The sequence below is a fragment of the Phlebotomus papatasi genome, chromosome 2, assembly GCF_024763615.1.
Source record: "Phlebotomus papatasi isolate M1 chromosome 2, Ppap_2.1, whole genome shotgun sequence".
Lineage (NCBI taxonomy): Eukaryota > Metazoa > Arthropoda > Insecta > Diptera > Psychodidae > Phlebotomus > Phlebotomus papatasi.
Genome location: NC_077223.1, coordinates 22,230,698 through 22,257,806, shown reverse-complemented (window position 1 = coordinate 22,257,806; position 27,109 = coordinate 22,230,698). Strand labels below are relative to the sequence as shown.

Here is a 27,109-nt window from a genome sequence, read left to right as displayed (position 1 = left end):
ATGATATGATTATATAAAATAAAACTTTTATTTCTACAATTGTGAACTAATAAGACTTTTATCACCTGACTTACTGATAGCAAGTTCAATGACTTTTCTCTGAATGAAATGTTCTTAGTGAATGCTTAAGACAGCTTGAAAAATTTCACTAAATTCCACCCCAAATTCTTATGCATAAACTTTTTGTGAGCCGCAATGTGAATCATAAGTAAATTTTCGACCCAAATCAAACCCTTTTCCAAATATCAAACAACTGGAAGGTCTTTTTTTGTGGGCTAACAAGAAGAAAGACTAAGAAACTGCTTGTTATTGTTTTGCCAAATCGCTTAAGAACCTGAGGAAATCGACGGAGAGGAAATAAGAGGAATATTTTTGACGAGAGATAATATTCTTTCTTTTATCTCTGAATTTTCTTTTTGTTCCTACCGAGGAACATTAACATCGTTAAAGGAACAGAACTCCATATAAATTAGGAAATTAAAAGCTTTGTTATATTATCAATATGAAATTTTATTTATGTGAAAGACGATTATGGAATTCAATTATATTTAGGCGGTATTGTGCTTCATAGAGAGTAACTTCAAAGAGAATTCTGTGAATTTGTAATCCATTGATTTTATGTTATCTATCCGACCGACTAGAGGAATTACAGGATAAACGAATAGAGATTATCAACTTTAGGTCTTCGATGAAACCTCATCAGTGGATATTCTGTTAAACTATTTTCACTTAGATTACAATCTCATTTCCTTAAGTATCATTTTCTTTCTTCATTTGTCAGAAAAAAATGAATCAATTTATTTTTCTTTCTGAAGAACTATTATGAGAAAGTCTAAAGGAGACGTTAAAGTTCATTAGAGGTCTGATGTGAGTGTAGCAACTGCAAGAAAAGAGAAAAAATACTATAAAAGGAGTAATAAAAAGCAGAAGGAAGTTGATTATTATGAAAAATAGCTTTTATTTCTTTCCTTATGGAATCACGGGCAAGAAAAAAAAATGTGATAAAGCACTAAAATTCTCTCGTTTCTGCCCAAAGTCGAGCTCTGTTTTTTTCATCATGGGAGGTAGAAGAAAATGGAAAACCCTTTAATCCTTATGGTTGCAAATTTTGTGAATAATTTTTGTATAAAGTATGAAATTAATCTGACACTCCACGATGTGGAAATATAAATGATCCTCAGAAGTATCTCATTTTGGTATTTTTGTCGTCATTTCACTGTAATAAAGGGATATGGCCGAGATATTTTGCAATATTGGCCAGTGAAGTGAAAAATGATGGAAAAGTCACCCTCTAAATGAAACATTTGAACACGCCTAAGAGGAATTTGTATGGGAAAAATAGAACATAAGGTGGCAATAATGCTGAGAATATTAAAGGAGCTTCTTTTGCACCCAAAGTATACCTCGAGGGGCTTTTCATTTATTTGGTCTTTTCTTACCTTCATGGCGTACATCACATCCGGATATGAACTTTTCTTGAGGGAAAAGTGAGTTGGTAAAAGTTCGCATTATCCATAAAAATTCTTTAACAAGAAGGAATGCCTGACTTATTCCGCAGGAGAAATCATTTTCTCATATTTACATACTCTGAAGGTAGAAGGTCTGTTTAATGTTATTTGTTATAAAGAAAGGATAAATAAGGTTATATGTTTGTAAGAAACAGGAGTTTTGTAATACTTTTGTAAAAGGTTTAAAATGAGGACTAGTCTTTTCGTAATAATTAGGGGGAGGTGGGGATACTTTGAGTTGTGGGGCTAGATTGTTATACGACTTTTTCGCCTATTTCTAAATCAAGCTGGTCCTTACAATTATTTTATTTAGATCCACAATTGTTTTATCTATTCAACACCGAGAAAAATTTTATGGGTAGTGTTAATGTTTTTCTGGGTAAAATCAAATGAAATTATGGGTATTTTGGCCCCAATGGTAGAATACATTTGTTTCTAATGTTTTATTTGATTTGAATACAGACGACTTTTACTTCAAATATTTTTACATTTGATCTGAAAGGCAGTAATCATAGCCACAACAAATATATTTGTATTTATTTTGAATGGCACTGTATTTGAAAAGAAAACATGTCTTTTAAATCAAATACATTTGCACTTTATTTCTAAAGTGGATTTTAAACACTTTCATGGGTAGAATCAAAAATTTCTGGGTAACACTACCATAGTTTCAATAGTAGAAATATTTGTTTTAACTACGAGTTACCATTAATTTAAATACACAATGGGTAAAATTAAAAATTTCCTTGGTATATTTAAATGTTCTTTACCATAGATTCAATGGCAAATATGTTTGCTTTGATATTCGTCCACATTAATTCAAATAATATCCTCGGGTAGATATAACAGTACCAGGGTATATTTAAAAAACTCTTGCTATGATTTCAAAAATAAATTTATTTGACATAAATAATGTGTATTCACAATAAAATTGTATTACATTAATTTCTATGGGGTGTTGCACGACTTTCTAGTAGTTTCGTGAAGTCTTCTTCTCAGCTTTTGGATGTATGCTCTTCTGCTTTCTCCCAATAGTGTTTACCAGTTTCAGAAGAAATAAGATACTTCAAAAGACTGATTGTCTTTTGCCCCGTAAAGATAAACGATGACATAATGAAATCTGAAAGACAGAAAATAAAATTAAATGGAATTAAAAATCTGAATCTATATGGTATCTATTGAAATAGCGGAAATAACTATTGAAAATAGAGTGGTGGAAATAATTATTGTCCTATCCCATAATCTTTAAAAGAACCCAACAATAAGTCTCGAAAAAACTTATACGTATAATATGATGTCCTTTTATGTTAATCATAAAAAATTAATTTTGATTATAGAATCTTGTTTTCTCAAAACTTTAGTAGAATTTCGTTTTTTATTCTGGTGATAATTATAATTCCAGGTAATAATTGTAGGGCTACAGTATTTATTTTTCACCAATGGCGGTTAATAATTTTTAATAATTCAATGTAACTTACTTGATCAGTGGTAGTGCTCCTCGTCTACTTTTATTACAGCGCTCACTTTTCTAAGTTGTGTTTTGCAGATTTACGTCCTTTACTGTTTGCTCTGAGTTCTGCTGCTATCTGCGAATCACTTTTCCAATTCCATGGAAAAGACAATGATTGTCCTTTTCCCAGTGAACGGTTCAACGGTTACCACGATTGATAAAAGAAAGAATAAAAATAAAAATGAAATTAAAAACTTTTCCAGTATGATATTTTCCAAAGCGATAATTGAAAATACATATTCAACATAAATAAGTTGATATAATTAACATTTTTATAATAAAAAAATTATGCGAGGTCCAATATTTCTTTGTAAAGATCAATGCTAACTTTCACAAATTATGTAATTCTTATTGCATTACAAAAAAAATCAATTTTCTTACCTTGATACTATTTAGGTCTCTCCTAGATGGAATTTTTGAAGAAAAGTAGTTCGATAAAACAGATATGGTGATAATTTTCCAGCTTCTGCTCACGGACGTTTCCAATCAACAATGACTTGCAATCAGGATGATCGATTGAACTTGAACAATATCGAAAATTACAAATCGTTAGTAAAATATTAAATAATAAAAAATTCTTACGACGAATTTTAAATTTAAATAAAATAATAAAAAGTTTGACATTCCATTTTAGCTTAAAAGAAGAAATAAATTTAATTTAATTTACCGAATATGGTTAATACTTTTCTGGCAAACATTTTTTTACTTACCCAATCTAACGATTTCCAACACTTTATCAAATTTCTTTGTCGATCACTTGATGATTTTTGCAACTTTATAAGTTTACTTATCCACTGTAACCATTTTTTAGTTTTTTTTTCATTTTCAAATAGATTGGAAATAATTTGTGTGACAACTTTTCAACTCAGCGGCTTCTTCAAGACTGACTCGTTTTAATGTTTTCCGTACTGATGGAATCAGTCATAGATCTGAATGTAGTTTCCTTTTTTTCAAATACTTATGCTATTGATTCAAAAAATAGTATTAGATTTGATTGGTTTTTCATTCTAAATAAATATAAATTTCATTCAAATTATTAATTGTTATAATCAATGCATATAGAAAGTAATATTATTTATTTTATGCAAATCACGTCATTTGAAGAACACAATACACTGACCCTCGTGCATTTGCGTTCGTGCGTGTACGCCAGCCAAATATTAAATTTTTGGATGATTTAGAGCGAAATTCATTCAATTTTTTTAAAATGAAAATTTAAAAAACCTAATCAATAAGAATGCTTTAATAATTGGTATTTACCTTATTCTTTATAACATAAGTAAGTTTCTTAGGCATGTTTAAGAGAGATTCATGAAGAATTTTTAGCTCAATCCGCTCCCTCTACCAAAATTTCAACCCGATCCGTGCTATAGAGCCGGAGCTAATTAACTTAGAAAATTGGAAAGTTTTCTTTTTAATTATAGCACCCCTAGCTGTAGTTTTACGAACTTATGAGAAAAAGAGGGTTTTTACGAAAATGTGAAATTAGTTGCAAATGACATGTTGTTTCATTTGGCTAAAGTTTAAGTTTAAATAATAAAATGTAATTATTTTTACATATTGTATTCGATTAGAATAAGTAGTTATTCACTTAAAACGTATTGATATTTATGATGAAAGGAATTTAATTTTCACCCTAATTTAAATGAATAATTTTTCAAATTATGACGACTGCAGTAAATGTAAAAACCACTGTTATTTATATTTAACGACAAAAACCATTCGTATCAAATATTTACTCAAAGTTATTTCATTTTTACATTTAAATGAAATGCACATTTTATACAGAAAAGTTTCTCACAATTCAATTTAATACCTGGTCATTTAATGTTTAGATAGAAAAAAAAATCATTTGAAATAAAATTTTGAAACAATTGTTTAAAAAGTCTTTTTCATTTGAAATAAATACAGATAATATTAAGACGTAAACAAAAATGTCAATATTAAATTTTACCCATTAAATAAATGCTTGTTGCATTTGATTTCATAAAACAGTACTTTTAAATCAAAAGTAAAATTTTATTTTTGACAACACAACGTTGCACATTTAATATAAATGTGTAGTTTTTCATTTTCAATGTATAATTGTTATTTTTAACATATATTATCTTTGATTCAAAAGCTGAGGTATTTATTTCAAATATTTAAACATTCACGCTAAAAGAAAAATTATTTATTCTCCGTATGAATGCACAAATATTTGAAATTATTGTGATTACTTTCAAAATCAAAATTATTTCGTTTGTATTGAAAGAAAAGTCAATTGATTCGAATATTTACCCAGAATTTTTAACATTAAATACAAAATATTCAATTTAAATAAATTCCATTTTTCTCGGTGAAATTACATCATGTTAAAATCCAGTTTCCTTGAGAAATATGCGAAAATATCGTATAACAATGTAGCCAAACAGCTCAAAGTAGCCCCACCTCCCCCTAATTAGCTTGTGTTTTTAGCGCATGATGTCATTTTAGGAAGAACTACTTATTCAAAATTATTGAGAATTCAAGGGAGTTATTCTTAAATTTATTTCTTAAATTTTCTGTAAAACAAAATATTAGTAAATAAATATTCATTAATATTAATGCGGATTTCCAGATTTTCAAATTAACTTTCAATTAAACAAAAAATAATAAAATGAAAGAAAATTGGTAAATTAAAATTAAAATTTAAATTAAATTAAATTAATGAAAATATTGCTTCAATTTTTTAGGGAACGGGAAAATCACGTTATTAAATTAAGTGAATTCTAAGGAAACATATTTGCTCAGAAATAAGTAAAATTTACGACTGTATAGGGGAAAGGCTCATAATTTTGTCCAGTTTCTTATTTTGGACACTTTGAGGATAAAATTGGGCACTAAAAATATATTGATTAAAATTATGGATTTTTATTCCAATATTTGATGATTAATGAATTCTATCTAAATATTTGTTCTTTTTGGAAGATTTTAACACTAAATACGTTAAATTTTGAATATGATTTGAGTTAAAATTGCTTTGTTGAAAATTCAGTGTGAGCAATTGTTTACGAGAAATATGACAGAACTTTGTGTTTACTTCAGGATTATTTAGCTATGGTGAAGTATACTTACAATTTTTCCTCGCTTTTTTTTTAGGGATATCGTTGAATATTCATTGAATATTGTGTTGATTCACGTTACTGATGATTTGTACATTTGACCTGAAGTGAGATTTGCCTTGTGAATTAGATTTTTCGTGTGAAAAATGGGAAATTTTTTAAGACATTCACCAGTGAGGTGATGATTCTTATTTTGGACAGGTGTTTTTCTCACGAAATTTCGTGAAGTTTTAGCTTTTGTGATGACTAGGTTGGACAAATGCCTGGAGAAACAAAGGAGCATCATCTCTACGAAAGAGATGTAGCGAGAAATGCCTTGAAAGGCTCCCGGAAAGGCCAGGGAATGAGCGAATCCGCACGTACTTGGAGCACCGAAGTCAACTCACTTTAATGAATGATATGGAAAGTTTCCGAGCTTCTTATGACATTCTACGTTTCCCTTACATAAACAGGAAGAGGACTTGGTAAGATTGGTTCATCAAATGAAGAACAATGGGCATCCTATTGAGGCGGATTAGCTGTCCAAATTTACAGCCAAGTTGGACAAATTAATAAACAAGTTGTCCAAAATAAGAGCCAAAGTCACCTCTACATATCAATTCATTTTTAAACGTATTAAAACTAATTTTAGTAAAAACAAAGACAATAAACCCTTACCAAGTTTCTAAACAACCCTTTTGAAAAGAGAGTAACAAAAAAAGTCAATTAGTATTGAAAATATCGCACTTCAAACTTGGAACATCGATGCTTATAAGCAGACTGTCCAAAATTATGAGCCTTTACCCTAGTTATTTTCAGTGGATAAAATTTGAATTACTAGAATTTAAAAAGGGGTCCTCAATAGGGCAAGTAGTAGAGTGCTCGCTCTGTGACACGAGCGTCTCAAGTTCGAGTTCCTTTTATATCATGGGACTGACAATTCCGTCCCTAGAAGAAAAAATAATATAGCTTGTTTAGAAATCCCGCATGCGGGAAGGCCTAGTTCCTCCATGGAATGTTGTACCAGTATTATTATTCTTATTATTATTAAAATTTATAAATAAACTGATGTAAAATTCTCGAAAGGATATTCCTCCATAGAAATATGAAAATCTTATCAAATCAACGAAAAAGGATTCTATTGGGAAACCTTTTCTTGCAGGTTCTGGGGTGAAGTGATATGTGAAAAATCTCATATAACATAGGAAAATTTATACAAAGAGTGGTGGATACTTGGGGTAAAAAGCTCGCAAAAAATGCAAAATGATCAGACGATTGCCGGCATAAATATAAATATTTAAAATTTCAATTTCCATTTGGCTCTTCTTGTATGGCATGTAAAAACATATTTAACAAACACATCGTGAAATTAGTTGCAGAAAATTCATATCTGTGTGAGAGTTGAGGGTTTTTATTACAATAATCAAATATTGAATAATGCATCCTCGAGATGGAATGATTTTAATTGGACAATGTTGAAGTAATTGCAAAAAGTTTAAATTACTTATATATATCACTTTTTTTCTATCTCTTATGGTTACGTTTGCAACGTTTTGCAATAATTGAACAGACTGATAAGAGAGAGAAAAAACTATCTTCAAAAGGATTTCCATATATTTTTTTTCGGTTGAACTTTCATTTCACTGACTTCATTCAATACCTGGGACAAAAACTGCAAAAATTAGCCCTAACCATAGAGAAAGGATTGGATTCAATTCAAAGTATACACAAGGAGGACAGTGAAGTTTTTATATTGTAGGTCTTTTGTAAAGAAAATGGGAAAATTTTCGACAACTGATGGCAAAATATACTAGCTTTATAGAACGCTTGAACTTGTGATTTAAGATGCTAATCCCAAAAATAGTTACAAATTTTTATCGTTTTTATCCTATATTAACAAAAGTTTTTAGCAAATCTGGCTTGTTTGAAAAATAATTCTCACGAGTGTGAGCATTCCCTATTTTACAGATTCACAGCCAATCATTGAATTTCTTATAACAGTTTATTATCGGTTTGTAATCGGTCGCAAGCGGTCGCATTTGGATTTACTTTCTTTTAGGGATTCCAAGTAGAGTTGGTAAATTTCAAGAAATTTCATGAATTTCCGCCTAAAGTAGATGACGACTGCTGTGAAATTTCTGAAATTTTGCCATCTCTAATTCCAAGATCTTTCCAATGAACCCAAATATTCTACAATTTATAAAAAGCGCCTTCACTGAGAGAAATCCGAAAAAGTTACAATAACATTCCTAAAATGTTTATTTGACCCTGCAGTATTGATCCGAAATTGGTGTAAATATTACCCTTTTTAGGTGTATCAGGGGTTAAAGTTACTCTTTTTCAAGTTAATTTTACCCTTAAAAAGGTGTAAAATTAACATTAAAAAATGTTGATATATTTTTACCCCTAAAAAGTGTTAAAGTTATGAGGAAAAAAAGTTAATCACACCCCCGTTTTTTTCTTAGTGTTGTTCTGAATTTTTGAACTGTGGCCTTGAAAAAACGTATTATAAATGACTCAATGTCCTTTTTATATTAGTAGTAGTATAAAAAGCATTTAAATACCGAGAATGGAGACTAATGATCCGATAAAGTAACAGCAACTTTAAAGAGCTTACTTTTGCAATAAGTTTGTCACGAAAGTCTAAAGAGAATGCAGAAATTTAACACGATAAAAGACGTTTAGTCTTTTTTTTAATCTCTTTCTCCAAGAATAGAACTGTTTTTTTTTCATTTGCTGCGAATGAGCTTTTCCTTCAATGTTCAGCATCACCCCTCCAGAGCTTTTATAAAACCAGAAGAATTTTCAAAGTCATTAAACTTTCACCACATTTTGCTCTCTCACCGAAAGCAATTCCAAATGTTTCTAAATCGGGTGAATTTGGTGGTAAGCTTCTCTTTCTATGCTTTTGCAGAAAATTCAGCTGTATGTCGAAAGTCATGTGGAAAATCGATGGAAAATCAATTATTTGTGAGCTAAAAGTTTGATAAAAGTCGTGTCATGCCATTATGAAAAGGCATTGTATGTTTGTTTTTCTGAGTTCGATTTCTTTAGAAGTTTAATTTCACAGTGAATAGCTTCATTTTTGTTTTAGGGGTTAACTGTGCTATGAAAGTAGCATTATAAAATTAATGTGAATTGCAGTACTAGGCAATATTTAGAGAAGAAATGCAACGGAGAAGTTAGGGTATTTAATGAACCCTATTACAAACATGCAAATATATTTTTTTTATAACTATAATTGCTTAAATATGATTTTTAAAAGCATTTTCTTCTGAAAAAGCTTGCATTCTGATCAAGCTTATTTTATTCAAATTGCTCCACTTTGGAAAAATATTGAAATTTCTATGATTTTTGTTTATAAGTTCTGTTTATATTTCCTATAAAGGGCTTCCTAATCCATTTTTGAAGACAAACAGTATAAGAATGGATTTTAATTGGCTCTATAATACCGCATTTTCAGGATTTCAGCCAAAAATCATGCTCTTTTGCACATTTGTCAGAAAATCTTGAACCAGTTTTAAATTGAATACTGGTTTGATGGGTGACAGTTCACAATTTTGGGTAGCTTGCAATATCGGACACTACTTTTTTTCTTAAAATTTCATATTTCTTTTGTTTTTTTTTTTCTAGAGTTAGTACAATTCCAAGGAAACAAAAAAACCGTAGCTTCTATATAAACGAAATGTTGCAGAAATAGCTTTTGTATAATTCCAGACAGGCAAGAAACTTCGAGAAGCTTTGTGTCCGATATTGCATACAAAACAATGTCTATATTTTAATTCACTTTTAAAGGTTTTGGAATTATTTTAAAGAAAAGGATCGAAAGGAAAGAACTTTACTGAATAAAAATAACAAAAAAAAAATCAATTTGTATTAAAAATATGAGGGTTTCAACTCTGAAAATTGTTGCTTATATGCAACCTGTCCGAAATTAGTACAGTTGTATAATTTTAGTTTTATTGAAAAACCTTTTTTTCAATACCTTTTGAAACATCGAGCTACGATTGCTTTAGTACGAAAACTGACAATTAGTTTATTCATAGAGCTCATCATTGTTCGTGGAAGAAAATAGATAAAATTTTATTGCGATAATTTAGTAGGATCCAATAAACATGCAGACTTTCTCACTTTCATTTCTACGCTTCCATCAAATAGCGATATTCATTGAATCCTATTTGGGGATGAGATGTTATTAGAATTATTTGTCTACCAGTTTCGAGAGCATTATCTGTAGGGAATCAAACTTACATACACTACAATTTATGTTTTGTTTGATTGTCTGTATTTTATAAGAACCTCGTTTTCCACTAAAGACTAATAGGATTTTCTATTTGAATATAATATGTAAAAGATAAAGTCTATTTGAATACTTTATAAAAGCTTTCAAATAAATGATATTGTATCCTGTTCTAAAATGTACAAATTAATTCAAGCAAAAGAATAATTTCTTGCCAAATTATGTATCCTTATCTAGTTTTCAGTGATTCTCTACTAAATTTTATCAGAGATTTATTTAGCTAAACAGAATAAATTCAGTTCAGTTCAATTCAATTTATTGCCTCGCAGTAGACTTTATTCGTGAGTAGTTTGTTAGAGCGATAGAGGCTCTTTTCAACGATAAAAGTCTCGAAAGTGGTTTACTTTTTTTCTGGGATTTATTTTCAGGTTATTCTGCGTAGCCATAAAATGGTGGAGTTGGGAAAGGGTGGAAAATGAATTTCCGGAAAAGTGACGAAAAAGAATGGTGTGGTAAAATAATGAGGGAGAAAGCTTGAAAATGAAAATACAATAGAAAAGTGACTGCTTCATCAGCAGAACTTTTCACATTGTGTGTTAGGAAAAGTTGAACACTTTTACAGCTTCCGGATCTCATGATGCTTTCACATGTTGCCTGTATTTTATGTATATACAAAAATTATCCGCATCATTTTAAGTACAGGATCTTTTTTTTTTTGAATGTTTTTTTCACCATCCTGGACAATGTAAGAGTTCCTGAGAGACATGTTCACGAACTCTGTAGAATATTTAATTGCAAAGGGAAATTATAGTGTGTTTTTTCTTAGTTATATTGTTATACCTTTGGGAAAGAGGGAGTGTAGTTTATTACATGAGGGCAAGAGCGGGCAATTCAAAATCCATGTCTATTTTAGAATTTTGAGAGTATCTCGCTGTTTCAGATGATCAAAAGAAAGGGAAAATTACGAAAAACCCAGCGAGCACACTTAGCTGAAAAAAGTAGCGTTTTCAGCATATTTTTGCTGAATCGACTAGCAAAAATTTGCTGACTGATCAGCAGTTGTCGAACAAAAAGTGCTAACCAAATATATGGAAATGGCACTGAATCGCCAATTTTGTTTCAAGGTTAGCAGAATTCAGCTGAAAATACATATGTTTTCAGCTGAATTGCATTCGGTTAGCATTTGGTGCTCGCTGGGAAGTACAAGATTTTAAATTCGAGAGTACTGCTTCGTTGTTGATTTCTCCGTTTGCCATCTAAGACTGTTAAGAATTTTCAAAGTTCCAGCTTAGACATGATTCCAAATTACCCCTATCTTATCCTAAATTGATTAATGGTGCTATTCCAATGAAAAAATGAGTATGTTTTTTTAGCACATTACTGTTCTTAAGTACTAAAAAGACCATGACTGTTCCCACATGTTATTTCAATTAATGTCGGATGGCATTGTGATCGAGTGAAAGCTTTCTTTAATTTAATGAAAGATTAATTTAATGTTTTCACTTTCATAGTATTTTCTACATTTTCTTTATCATGATTGACAAGATGTAAGATTCTTCTCTCTACACAAAAACTTAATATTTTCCCCAAGTCTCGTCGTGTTTCAAAATCACGAAATAGTCATGATAGGAACCGACACAAAAGAGAAGTTCAACCGAAATCCGAGCAAGCTTTCACCTGATCACAACTCAAAAAACATTTTTTTTCTTAATATAGTCTTGTAGAATTCCTTAAGTAAGGCACTATAGAACAAAAAATCTTTTTATTTACTTATAATGCTCTTGGTTCCATCACTGAAATTACTATAAGTAAAGTGGCGCACTCTTAAGGATCTTAAGAGCTTCTATAGGAATTTCAACAGAAAATTCTCACTTTAAGTCTTTTAAAAGTGCACTAAAAGACTTGTTTAATACTTGGTTCTATAAGGCAGCTATTTTGCTTCTTCTTGGGAATGCCATCTGACATTCAGTCAGTGTGGAGAAACCTGTCATGTTAGCTTGGTGGCGTGATGCAGTTGTATGGCCGGGAGTTGACAACTTTAGCCTCAACCGCGGATTTTCCCAGGTTTTCCATGAGTTTTCCCGTAAGTTCTCAGTGTGAAAAGTCGGCGAGCAGCATTAATATTCTCTACTCATTATTTTCCTTGATATGATGTATGGGAACAGACATGGCGTTTTTTAGTACTTGAGAACAGTAATGTGCTAAAAAAAACATGGTCACTTTTTCATTGGAATAGCACCATAAGGGAGACTGAGGCAGTGTCATAGAATATCATAACATTGTGTGACATTGTTTGTGACTTCACAAACAAACGTTACCGTTCCATTTGAAGTAAGGTGTTTAGAAATGCACCTACCTTTTTTATGTATCATTTAAGCTTGAAATATCTCTTGGTGGTTCACTTTTCAAATGAAATCTTCCTGCTATCTATTATAATCCTTCTCTGGTGTGTTTCGGATAAAATGCAAAGAAACGGTTTTTTTCGTTGTGAAGTTTTTTGAATAAATGTTTTGACACTCAGGCGTATTATAGACATAAGGATTTGAAAATGCAACCCATTGTCCTATGAACGGGTGTGTTTCGAGAAACCTCTCCTGATGGTTCGTTTCTAAGATAAGTTTTCTGCACTATTTTTTATAACATACGAAAATGTACCCTGACTAAAATAAAAAGGCTGGCAGACCTTCTAGGGTAAGTGTGCCAAATTTCGGCATAGTTGCATGCAAGCGCCAAAGTCTCAAGTTTGAAATGTAATATCTTTAATAGAAATTGGTTTTTTTTATTACTTCTACTTAAGAAGTGTTGCTTAGAACCTTGTAGACAGTTTATCGTCTTTATTAACTCTGAAAATCATTCTTAATACCTAGTGCCCGGCGAGTAGCCTTCAAAGTTGAATCCAATTTCTTACTTTCACATACAAATGCGTATGGGATTTTTTCTGCACTCGTGATCGTTATGCTAAATATTTAAAAAGTGAGAAGTTTTTCCGTATTATAAGATATCTTTCCGTATGGAGGGATAAATATACTAAATTTTTGTTTAAATAAATTTTTTCCTAGAGCACTGTGAGCTGAGTCCGAGATCAATTTAGGAATTGGCTTCAAATAGCTCCATAGAAAGAGGCCAACTTGCCAGGCGCTTGCTTAATACATTTTAAAATGAATAAAAATGTAGACATAGCTTTGGTGGCCTATTTCGACCACCTTCATTCTCATAGTTCCTTGCCCTTTAGGAATTCTTCCAATGCCTTTTTCACGTCATCTCGTTTGTCAAAGCTACATTTTTTTTTGTTATTCTTTTACATTGTATTATCTCTAGAGTACGTAAAATCTAAAAGTTCATGGAAATTCGAGGATCAAAAAAGGTGGCCGAAATTGCAAGCTGGCCGGAATTTGGCACACTTACCCTATCTTACTTCGAAAAGTTTCAAACTCAAGTGATATGGCGCTCGAATTATTTTTTAATACATTTGAATTCCTTTCATAAGAATATTACGCCTTCGTAATAGTAAAGTATATCGTTTTACCGGGGTGGTAAAGCTTATTACTGTTGGATATTTCTAACTCGAATAGAAGATTTTGAAACAAAAGAATATATTATTTATTTATTCCGATGTACCGGGCTTTATTGCCATTTTGTACATTGTTCATTTTTACAAATTTATTATTCGGATTACAATGTTTCGTGAAAAATGTCCATTCAGACGCTGCAATCATTTGCACCGGGCGGGACTCGAACTCACAACTGTGACAGTCGAGCCGGTGGTCACACCGCACAAGAGTCGAACCCTCTTACCAATTGTACCACGGACCCCCTTGAAAACAAAGGATCCTCGTTTAAATGGGCCTTGAGTAAAACTGATATACTTAGCTACAGCTGTGATTTTGCAGTCCAGATTGCTCTTGTCCCCTTGCCATATTGTCAAAGATAATTTACAATTAATATTGAAATGACAAATAAAAGGAGCAGTGTATATTTCCTTCCTCGTTTGATGAATTTTCCCCATCTTTTTCTCGTCACAAAAAATGGGGAAATTTACCTTTTTCTGCGTTAAGAAAAAAGAAAAGAAATTTCACATTGTATTGAAAATGTTCCCTTTTTCTTTTCTTCTTGTCTTTGCAGTGAAAGATGTGGGTAATGGAAGATCACCTTTACTTCAAGATCCACTCTACGGATCACGCCCGCAGCCATACAGTGAGTAAACAGAAAAGAACACAAAAAAAAATGAAAAAAAATATGAATTATTTCCTCCCCTGTCCTATAATTTTCTCCTGTCTTTGTTGACTTTATAAGAAAGAATTCCTACACGAAAGCTCGATATGCTTCTTGTGACAGAGGAAAAGATGGGGAAATTTGATGGACAAATTTCTCCGTATTTATGCAAAATCAGCATGTTGTTTGTGGGCGAAATTTTGAATAGTTTTCTTTGTCGTGGTTTCTCTGTGAGGAAAATGATCTGGGTGGTTTTCTCAGAAATTTAGGAGGTGGGATGAAAATGGTTCAGGAGGGGTGAATAAGCAGGAATAAAAGAGGGTATAAAGCCACACTTACTGCTTCGTCATTGTCAGTCGTAAATAAAACGGACATTTTCTTTGCTGTGGCTCAGCAAAAATTTAATTATTGTTACAGCAAGGAATGGAAAAGTCACCAGTAGAAAAAAATTGAGAATTTCACCCTTTTGTAAATTTAAGTAAGTCCTAAACATTATCCACATAATTCACATCTTAATTAAATTAAATCAGAGAGGATCAGAAAAAGTCCTCCACAACTATTTTTCCTTTCATCTAATAAGTTTGACCAACTTATTAGACTTTAATAAAATAGCATGATATTTCATTGAGAAAATTCCCATTGACTTTTCGTTTGGTTGACGTGATGAAAAAAAGGCTGTTGATGAAATGCTAAGACAAGTTGAATGGCAATTAATCAAATAATTCTCTCTGAAAAGCTAAGTTGTGCATAAATGATGTAGAATTAATTTAATGGTGTAATGATGAATATTTAACATGCATTAAATATGAATTTAAAGAGAGGGGAAGAGTGAGGGAGATATTAAATCTCATGGGCGTGAAAAATTTTCTCCTAATCCCAAATTTTTGGCCATCTCTCTGTTAAGGAGGATTTTCGCACCATGAGCTTTATCATCCGGAACAACTTATTTGATGTTTTCTGTGCCAATTTTTTTTCTGTCGTTCACTCATGTCACTAAAATTGGCGTGGATGAATCAGGAGGACACCACTTTTATTTTGCAATTTTTACTAAGAGGTCATTGGCGAATTCTTATGAGATTATTCAGGAATGTTTTTTGCCACTCATTAAGCTTTTCGTGTCTATGTCACTGTCACACTTTCAAATGAGGAGGGTTTCCAATCATTGTGCCTTTTTGTCAATGAAAGAAATTGACCAAGCAATACTCAACCGTCTAATATTAGAATTTATTCAAGCCTTTTTTTAAATTACGTAATCTCAAATGTAAATGCTCAAGGAATTCAAATATAAAAGGTACTTCTCCTAAAGCCATATTCACGTGTAAATTATTATTTAATCTCTTAAAATATTTTAATCCAATCAAGTTTTTTGATTGGCTAGAGCTTTGAATGCTTTCAAGTTCCAGCCAATCAGAGCACGCAATTGGTCTGAAATATGATATTTTACGGGATAGGGGGAGGTGGGGCTACTTTGAGCTGTGGGGCTACATTGTTATACGATTTTTTCGCATATTTTCAAAGGAGACTGAGTCTTAACATGATGTAATTTGGATTGACAAAATAATTATGGATCTAAATAAAATAATTGTAAGGACCAGCTTGATTTAGAAATAGGCGAAAAAGTCGTATAACAATCTAGCCCCACAGCTCAAAGTAGCCCCACCTTCCCCTACAATATTTAAGTTTGAAAGCGCTTTTGTACACGTCTCGCCATCTATTTTTTGTATTCCGAACCTTACTTGGACTCTAAATCATTAAGAGAATTTGATCGACGATTCTAAACGTTTCGAGTATTCTGAGAACTGATAAAAAACATAATATTTGACATATTTACATTCTAACAAAGCAAAAACTGTACTGTATCTTATTTTAAGTAATTAGAAAAAATAAATAAAATTAAAAAAATAAACAAGGAAAAAGAAAAAAAGAGACTATTCCATATATCTCCTACCACTATAAACTAAATTAATGAACCAGATTTTGATTGTAGGGTTGAAGGAACATCCGACAGGGACCACTTGTCGACAGTTATTTCATATAATGTACATCTAATAAAATACAAGTAATATGACGTTTTTCATTATTCTGCCTATTCTTAAAAAGGTTAAGGTGTTCAAATATTGTACACAAATGGTAAAGAATACGGTGCCAATAGGTCATGACACGTTTTCTTAAAGTGCCAATAGATATTCTTTCACTGAGAGAAATCCGAAAAAGTTAAAATAACATTCCGGAAATGTTTATTTTACCCTGAAGTATTGATCCGAAATTGGTGTAAATATTATGCTTTTTAGGTGTATTAGGGGTTAAAGTTACCCTTTTTCATGTTAATTTTACCCTTAAAAAGATGTAAAATTAACATTAAAAAATGTTGATATATTTTTACACCTAAAAAGTGTTAAAATTATGAGGAAAAAAAGTTAATCGCACCCCCGTTTTTTCTTAGTATTCGACCCTATAAATAAAACCAATCTCATAAAACTTTAAAAACTTTGTATTTAACAAAAAAAAATAATGCTTTGCATTCATATTTTATTTTCTAAACATATATTTTTACTCTATTACAGTGCTATTATAAAATAATTAAAGCACTGCACATTTAATTTTTAATTAATAAATTTCATAACAACATTCAATAATGTTAATTATTATTAACCTGAAGCATAAATTTATTTGCGTATTTAAACATTAAAGAGTATCGTGTTATTTTTTACATTAATGCTTTAAGTTAATTTAAACCAATTTTTGCGGGCCATTGGCACTTTTTGCTCGAACTCTACAGAGAGAGACCAGTAGATAATAATCCCTCGATATTGAGTAACATATATTATAGGGGGAAGTGGGGCACCTTTGAAAGTGGAGTACCTTTGAAATTGGGATTTTTCACCTATTTGTAAATGAAATTGAGCCTTATCGTGATATAATTTATCTTCTCAATCTGTTTGTGTACCTAAATTATATCACGATAAGGCTCAGTTTTATATAAAAATAGGTTAAAATCCCAATTTCAAAGGTGCCCCACTTCCCCCTATGGCTCCTTACCTCCTACCTAAAGGGTTTTTGGTAGAATTTTGGAAATCTTAAGTTAAGATTTTTTTTCGTATCACGCTGCTTGTCCGTATGTGCGTATGTCGGGCCGCTATCACGCCTAGATTCCAAACGGTTACAGATAGAGACTTGAGACTTTCAGGGGACCCTCCATAAAGCGGTCTTCAGACTAGAGGTTTAGCCCAGTTCCCGAAGGTATTATTTTTAATAATCCAATCCTAAGTTAAATCTTTTCAAAAAATCGTGATTGATTAGGAATTAGAGCAATTAAGCCATGTGGCTAAGTCTTAGGTCTGAAACCCGTATAAATCAACCATTGGACCATTAACATGCCCCTAATTTTCCTCCACCGCACACCGCTCCCCTTGCCCCCCTAAACCATTATTTTTTGGTATTGCTCGTAAACACGTCGTCTGACTTTTTGTTTTAAGTATGAAAGCATGTTTCGAAGTCACGAATTCGAGCACTTCGCAAAGCCTGCGACGCTTTGCCATGATTTTTTATCAATAAATAAAACCAATTTTGAATATGACTCAAAGGCACAAATCACGTAATTGAATACACATTAGTGGCAATTAATAAGAATCGTATTAAAATTTTAATGAATAAGTGTGATAAAATGTTACTGTATCCTAATAATTTTCTGAATAATAATACCTAATAATTTTTCATATAGAAAATTGTACTTTTATTAACTTCTTTAAATTATCTGTGCTTATTAAATTTTGGAGTTTTTTTTTAAATAAGAATTTGAAAAAGTTTTAAAGTGTACTTTTATTTAGGTTTAAGTCTGCAAGTCTGTTCTCTTTCATTTCTCCGGCTCATTTGACGATTTAATGGGCTTTAACTAAAATTCTCTCAAATGCACTTTGAGGAAATGTGTATGATGGGGATGAAGGGGTTTAGAGTGCCATCAACTTGTCTCCTCAAAAAATAATGAAGCACAAACAAACAGTGTTAAGGGTCACTGTGGTTTTTCATCCATTGTCCTTATGTTCTTCAATGCTTCATGTTACCAAAAAAGCTCCTCTTAGCAATGTGTTTTTGGAGTCATTCAGATGGATTTAGCGTTTTTGATGGGATTTTGCATCAGGGTGCAGCATGTTGTCCTGATGACATGAAATTCCGTGATTTTGCCCGTACATTTTCCACTGAATTTCACCCTTAATCTCTTACAGAAAGCTGTAAGCTTTGTATATAGTATCGTGCTTAAATTTAATATTTGTGTAGGAATTGTTAGGTTCATGTTTAAATAAAGTGGAAGCGTCTCTATAAAACGTCATTTGAATGAACTTCTGTATCATGAATTTTTTATACAATCCTTGAAAATTCAACATAGAACATTATTTTTTTGAAAGTAGATAAAAGTAGACAAAAAAAGACAAATTCGCTCTTGAGCATTTTGGCACAAAATATTTACTTGAAGATTCTACTTCAGGAGATGACAAAAAGAATTTTTAATTTAAGTGAAAATTTTAACACCATCAATCCAATTTCTTTCACCCACTTCTTTTCGTATTCCATTTACTATACAAATGCCTTCTCACAGATTCTCAACAAATATTTGATAAAGAATTCTATTAAAGAGATGAGATTTACTCTTTATCCAGCGTGACTCACTTTTGATTCAAAACACACACAGACTCTCTCTCTTTCCATCAATTTATCACATAAAAAGGAAAGGATAAAGCTCAAAGGAGCTTTCAACAGGTGTCGATAAATTTCCTGAATCAAATGAAAAAAATATTTTTATATTTTTGATTTGAAAATGAAAATATTCTCAGATGGCAGAAAATATTATGATTACTTCTGTAATATGATCTACCGATTTACTTGATCTACCGATCTACTTGATCTACTCCATTATTTTAGATTTTAATGACAAAATCTACGAATAAAACTGCTGTCAGGCTTGCAGAATTTTATAGAGCTGTTATACTTTTGAATTTTGGGGATTCTAATAATAAAATAACAAATACCAAATAGGTTTAGAAATTTTTGGCATTTAATTCTAACTTTCGAAATTTTTATTAGTCGTTTCTAAACGCTTCGAAATGTTTTGTCTTTTAATTCTCAATATGGCAAGTATTTGAATGGCCAGAAGAAAACGTTTTGACGAATTTGACAGTCGGTTTTGAACATTTCGATTATTTTGTAATGGCTATAAGGTCCCGATTTAGTTCGACAGTCTGAAATCATAGGTTTTACAATTTTGTAAACACTTGATTTCTTCGCCCCTTGACCTTACTCACGGTGTTCCTCAGGGCTCTATTTTGGGTCCAATCCTCTTCTCCCTCTTCATCAATGATCTCCCCCGGATGCTCAAATTTTGTGGCTATCACTTATATGCAGATGATCTACAGATCTACTGTTGTAGTGATCCAACTCTCTCCTCTTTTATATTTGAGAATATAAATGATGATCTTGAGAGGATTACCACTTGGGCTTTGAACAATGGTTTAGTCCTCAATCCCAGGAAGAGCCAAGCTTTAGTCATACATATGAGAGGTAGGCGTCCTACTACTTTTCCTTATTGGATTCTCTCTGGAGAAGTGATTCCATTTTCTTCTCGGTGTGAGGAATCTGGGAGTCATTTTTAATGAGACACTCACCTGTAGGGGAATTCTGTAATTTTCGTGGCATTGTCACGCGTGAGTTCGAAACCTGACAATGCCAATCGAGCTCTTTTTGTCATATCATATGAGTTCGAAAATGCAATTCATTGATTTTTTATGAAATCCCTTGACGATTTTATGAAAATACAGTACGTGTTGGTTGATTTGTTTAACAAAATTCATTGTCATTTGAATTGCCAGAAATCTCAAATATGTGACTTCTGACAATGCCACGTGAGCTGAAATGGCAATGTCACGGCAACAGAATCGCATTTTCAAAAAAGCTCTCTTAATATTCGAACCCAATTTGTCATATAGCATTGCCAGAGCGTTACAGAATTCCCCTCCTGGTCGGATCATGTGGCTGAGGTCTGCCGTAAGGTCTTATTTTCGTTGCACACTTTGCGACGCTTTCAGACCTTTACTCCCTTGGAGACTAGACTCCTCCTTGTTAGGGCCTTGATAATTCAATTTTTCACAGGAATTGAAAATCCCTGTTTGCGTTACGTTTTCGGACTTCGCAAATATGGTCATGTTTCTGCATTTGCAAACTCCATTCTCGGTCTACCACTGATCTCCTATCTTGAAGTTTGTGTGGTGGACTTTTTTCCCGATTTCTTTGCACCGGTAGGCCCCGGTACCTTGCGGAGCTCGTAGTTCCTGGATCCTCTGCTAGGTCTTCGTGTCTCCTGGTGCCCAGTTCAGAGAGTCGCAATTTTCGCAATTCTTTCTTTGTGCAAGGTGTCATTCTTTGGAATTCCATTCCTAGGAAGCGAAAGAGGGGGCTTATCTTGAATCATGTGGCTTCCACTCATTCCTCAAGTCCAACATTACAATCATAATGTTTAGGGCTAACTTTCGTATAGAGGACATACTGTCCTATTTATTCTAAATAAATTGAATTAAATTGAAAAAAAAATTTGAATTTCTGGAATTTTGAACTTTTGGCCAGTGTCCAATGGACACTGACCAAAATATTGCAACAAATCTTTTTGGAACATTTTTTTTTTTTTTGAAAAAGGATGTATCTGGAGAAGATATTTCTTTGTTCCAATATTTTTTTCTTTACAGTTTTGCTACGAAATATAGTGACAATTGTTAAAGTTTTCTTTTAAAACCGTTGTGATACGGTAAAATATCTACAAATTCGAGTCGATTTCGTTTTATATAATTTTGTTCCTAAAAGTTGAAACCGAATATAGACATTTTGTTCCCATTGTCGGAAACAAATTTGTGTGATCTAAAAGATTTCGTTCGTTTCGTTTAACAACTAAGGCCTATACTTCAGTCGAGATGGATTTCGGTAGTGAAAGTTCATAAAGAACATCAAATTAACAAAATTGTATGCGAGTGCCGGCAGGAGGGGAAGGGAATCTCAGGAATCTCGAATTAAAAAAAGTAAAACCATAAATATTGCTGCTCGAAATGTCACAAATTTGGCGCCTCTCCTTGCTTCGATGGTGGATTTCGGAACAAATTCGTTACTAATATTGGGTTTTTTTTGTTTCTCCTAGAAGGTACAAATTTGTTCCAAAAATTTTCGGTGCCCATGGACGAGATAATTTTTGTAACAAATTCGTTACTAATGTTGAGTATTTTCATGAACCTCGTAAAAGGTAAAAGATTATGCCAAAAAATTGGGTGTCCGTGGACGAGCTAATTGTCGGAACAAATGTGTGCCGAAATTTTTTACCATGTAGACGGCGCATATGGAAATTGGAATCTAGAAATTCCATAGCTAGTCTATTTCTTAAGTTTACGCCATTATATTCATAAAAAAAATTATTGATGAATTGGTATAAAATCTTGTTTTGGGGTGGTTTTTCTGATATATTTTGGGGAGAAAAATCGCAATGAAAAATGACAAAAGAGGATGTGAAATAGCGATTAAAATGCGGTTAAAAATGTTGAAATATAAAATTGAAATTTTAATTATAATTTATGAATGTGGTCGATTAGCTCTGGGAGCATTATTTATGGTTTATTATGCAATGATGTGACACTTGTTTTTACATTAATAGCTAATTTCTCAGCTTTTCCATGTCATCCCATTGAGATTGAAGATGATAAATGGACTGAAAATGTCGGTGAACATTGACAAATTTCACTTTCAATAGCATTTTCCGAGATGTAGTCGAAAGAAAGGGGAAGACCATTTAACCACCAAAGAAAATTTAAGTTATAGTTATTTTGAAAATATAATTGACACACTCTCATCTTCTCTCTTTCTTGAATATCTAAAACAATTTTACTGAGTGAAAGTTTGATGATACTGCATAAGATTTATGTATTATTGTTGCAATTTCTTCTTTTACACTTATATGAGTGGAATGAACGCAATTTTTATTAATCTCGTAAATATAAATTTCACTTGTCTTCATCATCTTATTTATACTATTTATACATGAGTGGATAATGAGAAGGTAAAAATAAAAGACTTATACTTGTGATGTCTCAGAGGAATAAATTGAATTGAAAATATACTCACAAAATCTCTGTATTAAGCGTAAAATTTTAATTATCTCTGCTAGGTTTCTTTTAAAAACAATTTATTATCGGAATATTAATATCAATTTCGGAATATTTTAATTTGATTCAGCATAATTTAATATTATTTATTTGAGGTTATAACCAGTATTTCTGTATTTTTGTTGAATTTTCACTATCGTTCTGTGAAAGCTTTTCATCAGATATGAATGACAAATAGTAATTAAATTATATGTTTGCAAATAGAACGTATAAATAATATGCAAATATCGTCCATTCCAAATTTCAGAGGAATAAAACTTTATGAATTTTAGAGTAATCCATATCCATGATTTTGTATATGAGTCTGTTTGTATGTCAATTATAAAACTTCTTCCTAAACGATAAGAACTAAAAGACTCTTGAGAGCATATTCCTCATCTGAATCGGGTCATGTTTAAAGCTCATTGAAAATGTATTAAAATTTCTGACAATTATGAATCGTTTCGAATAGGTAATGAACTGATTATCAATTTTTGTGTGAAAATCAACTGTAACACTCCCATCACTTCTTAGATCCTAAACTATTTTGAGCGATCTTCACAAAGATTTATAAATCGGTTCAAATCGGTTGTGAAAGGGTAAACGGTAAATGATGGGATAGTACTTTTGACGTACTGCATCGAAGTCACAAATGCGAACTTTTCACAAAGCATGGGACGTTCTTCCAACTTTCTTATTAAAAAAATATATAATCATTCAAATGGCGCATAACATGTTATATTGATCAACCTGTAAATAGTCTTTATTGGGTCAATATTTACTTTTCATAACACGGTAATCCTCAGTCACTTAAGGAACTGATTTTGGGACAAAACCAATAGGACACTTCGAGACTAAACGGGAACGATTGTCTTATTTTGGTGGAATTGTCTTTTTTCCACTGTTAGAGGCAAAAAGTCCTTTAAACCTCTCCAACAGAAGATTTTTAACCCTTGGGGTTTAAAGATGTATGCATGGCGGATATATTTCAAATACACATCGTCTTCAAGACTTTATTATTTTTTGTTCGCTAATTTTTTCCCATGAAAGGTTGCAAAAAGACGTTGGGCAAAACAGTCCAACCTTTCGCCACGAATGAGACCTATATCATAGAATAGGTATTGGTAAAGGTAACAACTTTTGTTCCGGGACCAACCCCAAAAAGGAAAAGCATTAGAGCATAAAACATATGTATAAGAATTTTAATGATTTTTTTGCAAAACTCCTTTTATACAATAACGGTTAATTGTATACTAGTCGTTTCTAAGAATAATTTGTAAAGAAAGACTTAAAGAAAATTTTCCTGGAACAAACTATATCTTTATCTCTTCACTTTCACTGCAATTTTCCAGATCTTCTTTATAAATCTTTAACGATCCTTCAAACTCATAAAAAAAAGGATTGCATCTAGGGAAATGTCTCTTATGCAGTAATATTCTTCTTGAAAAAAGAATTAAAACCTCCAAAGATCGCAGGGACCTCAAAGATATCGTTATTTAAATACATTGAGTAATTAATTCAGAGAAAAAAAATGTTTTAATTAATTATACTGAGAACCTTTTGCTAAAATTATTTAGTAACGGTACCCTTACAACTTTATGACCTTCAGCAATCCCAGCTCGTTTTTTAAGGAGAATATTTCTCTAAAGACGACAAAACGTTGCAATCAAGGAAATAGGTTTAACGAAATTATAGAATATTCGAGGATATTTGAGGAAAATCTGGATACAAGAGAGAGGGATACGGTTTCTTTTGGGAAAATGTTCCTTGAGTTCAGTTCTCTTTTAGAAAACGTTCTTTAGCGCCAGCCGATATGCCGATATGCGATATGCCGTTATTTAAAAAACCAAGTTTCATAAAAATAGTTCTACCAATTCCTTAATAACCCTTACTTTAAGACATCTGAAAAAGTTGACGGGATGGACCATAAGTTTCTTCAGGTCATATGTTCAAGATACACCAAGGATTCCGAAAATCTCTGTGATTTATCATTAAACGAAAAAAGTTTTCGTTTTGTTGCCCTGTAATGTACGATGGCTTTAAAACATGGCAAGTTTGTATGGGAGCTACCAGATGGAGCAGTTAGAGGGAAAATCTAAAAATATTTATTTAAAGCTTAAGTCATACATCGACTTTATCCCGAATTTCATTAAGATCGGTTAAGCCGTTTTCCAATAATAAATTGTCAAAGTTATGAATTTTCCGAAGGATATCGTTAATTTCCCAAAGACTGACAGTTCTTTTTGACATTGGCCTCGGTAAATTTTAAGTCACACACCAACACCTACAAAATGGGCCTAGTTCCATCTCTGGCAAAGGATTGGACCAGCTCCCATATATTTCTGCCCATTGTCCTTTATGCAAGACTTTAAAAAAGTATTTTAATTTAGTGGGGCCATCGAAAGCCAAAATTCCGAATATGTCGAAATCCTGAATATCAAAAATCCCGAATGGGTCAAAATTTCGAATGGGCCAAAATCCCGAATAGGTCAAAATCTTGAAAAGAAAACATCCAAAAAACCAAAATCCCGAGAGCCCAAATTCCCAAGACCAAAATCCTAAAAACCAAAATCCTGAGTTCTTAAATGTATTATAACAACTCGAATGATTGCACCCACGCTTTCTAGAGGCAAAGGGAAACTTTCTGTATTTTGGGAAATTATTCCACACGTTATCTTCCGTATAATTTTATCCCTTTCAGGATTTTGACTTTCGAGATTTTGGCTTTTCGGGATTTGGTTTTAGGGATTTTGGCTTTTGGGATTTTGTCTTTTGGGATTTTGACCCTTTCGGGATTTTGGCCCTTTCGGGATTTCACGTTTTGGGATTTTGGTGTTCTGAATTTTGGGCCGTTCGGAATTTTGGCTTTTGGAAAATTTGATCTATTCGAGATTTTGGCCGGCACAGTAATTTAATTTACTAATAATGAAAAATAAAATTATTGAAAGATATTGGCTTTCATTGATCATAAATAAGTACCCTAGTCCTAAATTTATTGAGTACAATTATAATTATAATTAATACCAATTTAAAAAAAAAAAACAAAATTCCCAATAATAAAAAATTCAGTCGAATTTTTATTTGAATATAAAAGGACATTATGTTCTACAATTGATTGAAACATCCTTTTTGTGGAGTTATTTTAAGTAGTTTGAGTGGAATTATAATTTCCACCACTGACTGTATAGGATATACTCAATAAGTCTATGGATCAACTCAATAACAGAATAATGACATAACATTTTGCAATATTAATTATGCAATTGGGAATAATTTCGTTACAGAGAATAATTCCGGAGTTAATACCGAATCCCCAATGAATGTTTTATGTGTACAATTTAGATTACTGGTATTGATTTTATAATTTTTTGATTTTGTATTTGTTATTGTGAGTTTGGTTCTGCAATTTGGAATTATTAATAGTTACCATTTTATCTGACGATAGAGCTTAAATATATTGGACACTTGGAAATCAATAGATATTTCGAGAAACATACTTTTGGTTTCTGATTCTCTGGTGTCATTTTCCTTTCTATTTCTACAAGATTAAATGTACGTGTGATGGCTTATGAATAAAAGAAAATAACATAAATGAAAGTCCTTTTCAGCACTATATATACTTCTGAAGATTTCAATAAAAGTCAAATTCAATGACATTCAAAGAAGTAAAGTTCTTGAAGTGAGTTTTTACTTAGTAAGAACTTCTGGTACAGAAGTGTTTTAAAATGCAACCAACACTTTTCTATCGATCCATGTTGAATTCGCTCTATGATAAAGTATTTTTGATGATGAAGAAATTTGCTGAGGAAAATATCAAAAGTTCTTTTAACTCTAATTGGATTTTATTTGCGCAATTAATAATGAAGTATTTGGGCTGAAGAGCTTTTTTCCAATTCAAAGTATTTTGGTAAAATTAAGCGAATTTTGTAACTCTCTCATATAATTTTTTTTTGTTCGACTGGTTTATTTTTGAAATTGAAATCGATAGGAAAAGTTCCTCCCTAATATGCCAGAAAATTATGATAAATATTTATATTACACACTTGGTTTTCAATAACTATCTACATTTTCTCTTTAAAAGTTATACGATTAAAAAGAATTTCAAGCGATGTAATTCTATATGATTTTAAATAAAATTTTATCATTTTACTGCTTGGACTCAAAAAATGTAGCAAAATTGTAATTGAAAACCTAAATTGGAAATGCAAAAAATGCTAATGCGGAGACCGGAGCAGGATTAGACAGCAAAAAAATTTTTGTTCGTCTACAATTTGTGTAAAGCATATTTGAATTAAACTGATAAATATTGCAATAAATAGCGAGCGAGTTAATTAACTCAAATTAAATAGTAATTTACTCAATATTCTTTCTAAGGAAAACTATAACACCCCTACCGTAGACTGATTCTT

At 31.7% G+C, this 27,109-nt stretch overlaps 1 protein-coding gene and 1 long non-coding RNA gene across 5 annotated transcripts in view; one reads left to right on the top strand and one right to left on the bottom strand.

Annotated features, from left to right (window-relative positions):
* LOC129803029 (heterogeneous nuclear ribonucleoprotein L) overlaps positions 1-27,109 on the top strand; it is a 260,754-nt gene that overhangs the window by 177,225 nt on the left and 56,420 nt on the right. For 2 of the 3 annotated variants that reach the window (XM_055849342.1, XM_055849341.1), the window contains exon 6: positions 14,443-14,514. The exons of the other annotated variant lie outside the window; for it this stretch is intronic. In XM_055849342.1, the coding sequence (XP_055705317.1) occupies positions 14,443-14,514 (72 nt within the window). The remainder of the gene's footprint in view (positions 1-14,442; positions 14,515-27,109) is intronic. 3 annotated transcript variants of the gene reach the window in all.
* LOC129803084 (uncharacterized) lies at positions 1,884-4,366 on the bottom strand. Of its 2 annotated transcripts, none has more exons than XR_008751837.1 (3): positions 3,400-4,366; positions 2,987-3,138; positions 1,884-2,628 (listed from the first exon to the last, which is right to left on the bottom strand). It is a non-coding gene; the product is annotated as an uncharacterized LOC129803084 (long non-coding RNA). The 2 variants fall into 2 exon arrangements; XR_008751836.1 differs by having other exon boundaries at positions 2,987-3,539; positions 3,729-4,366.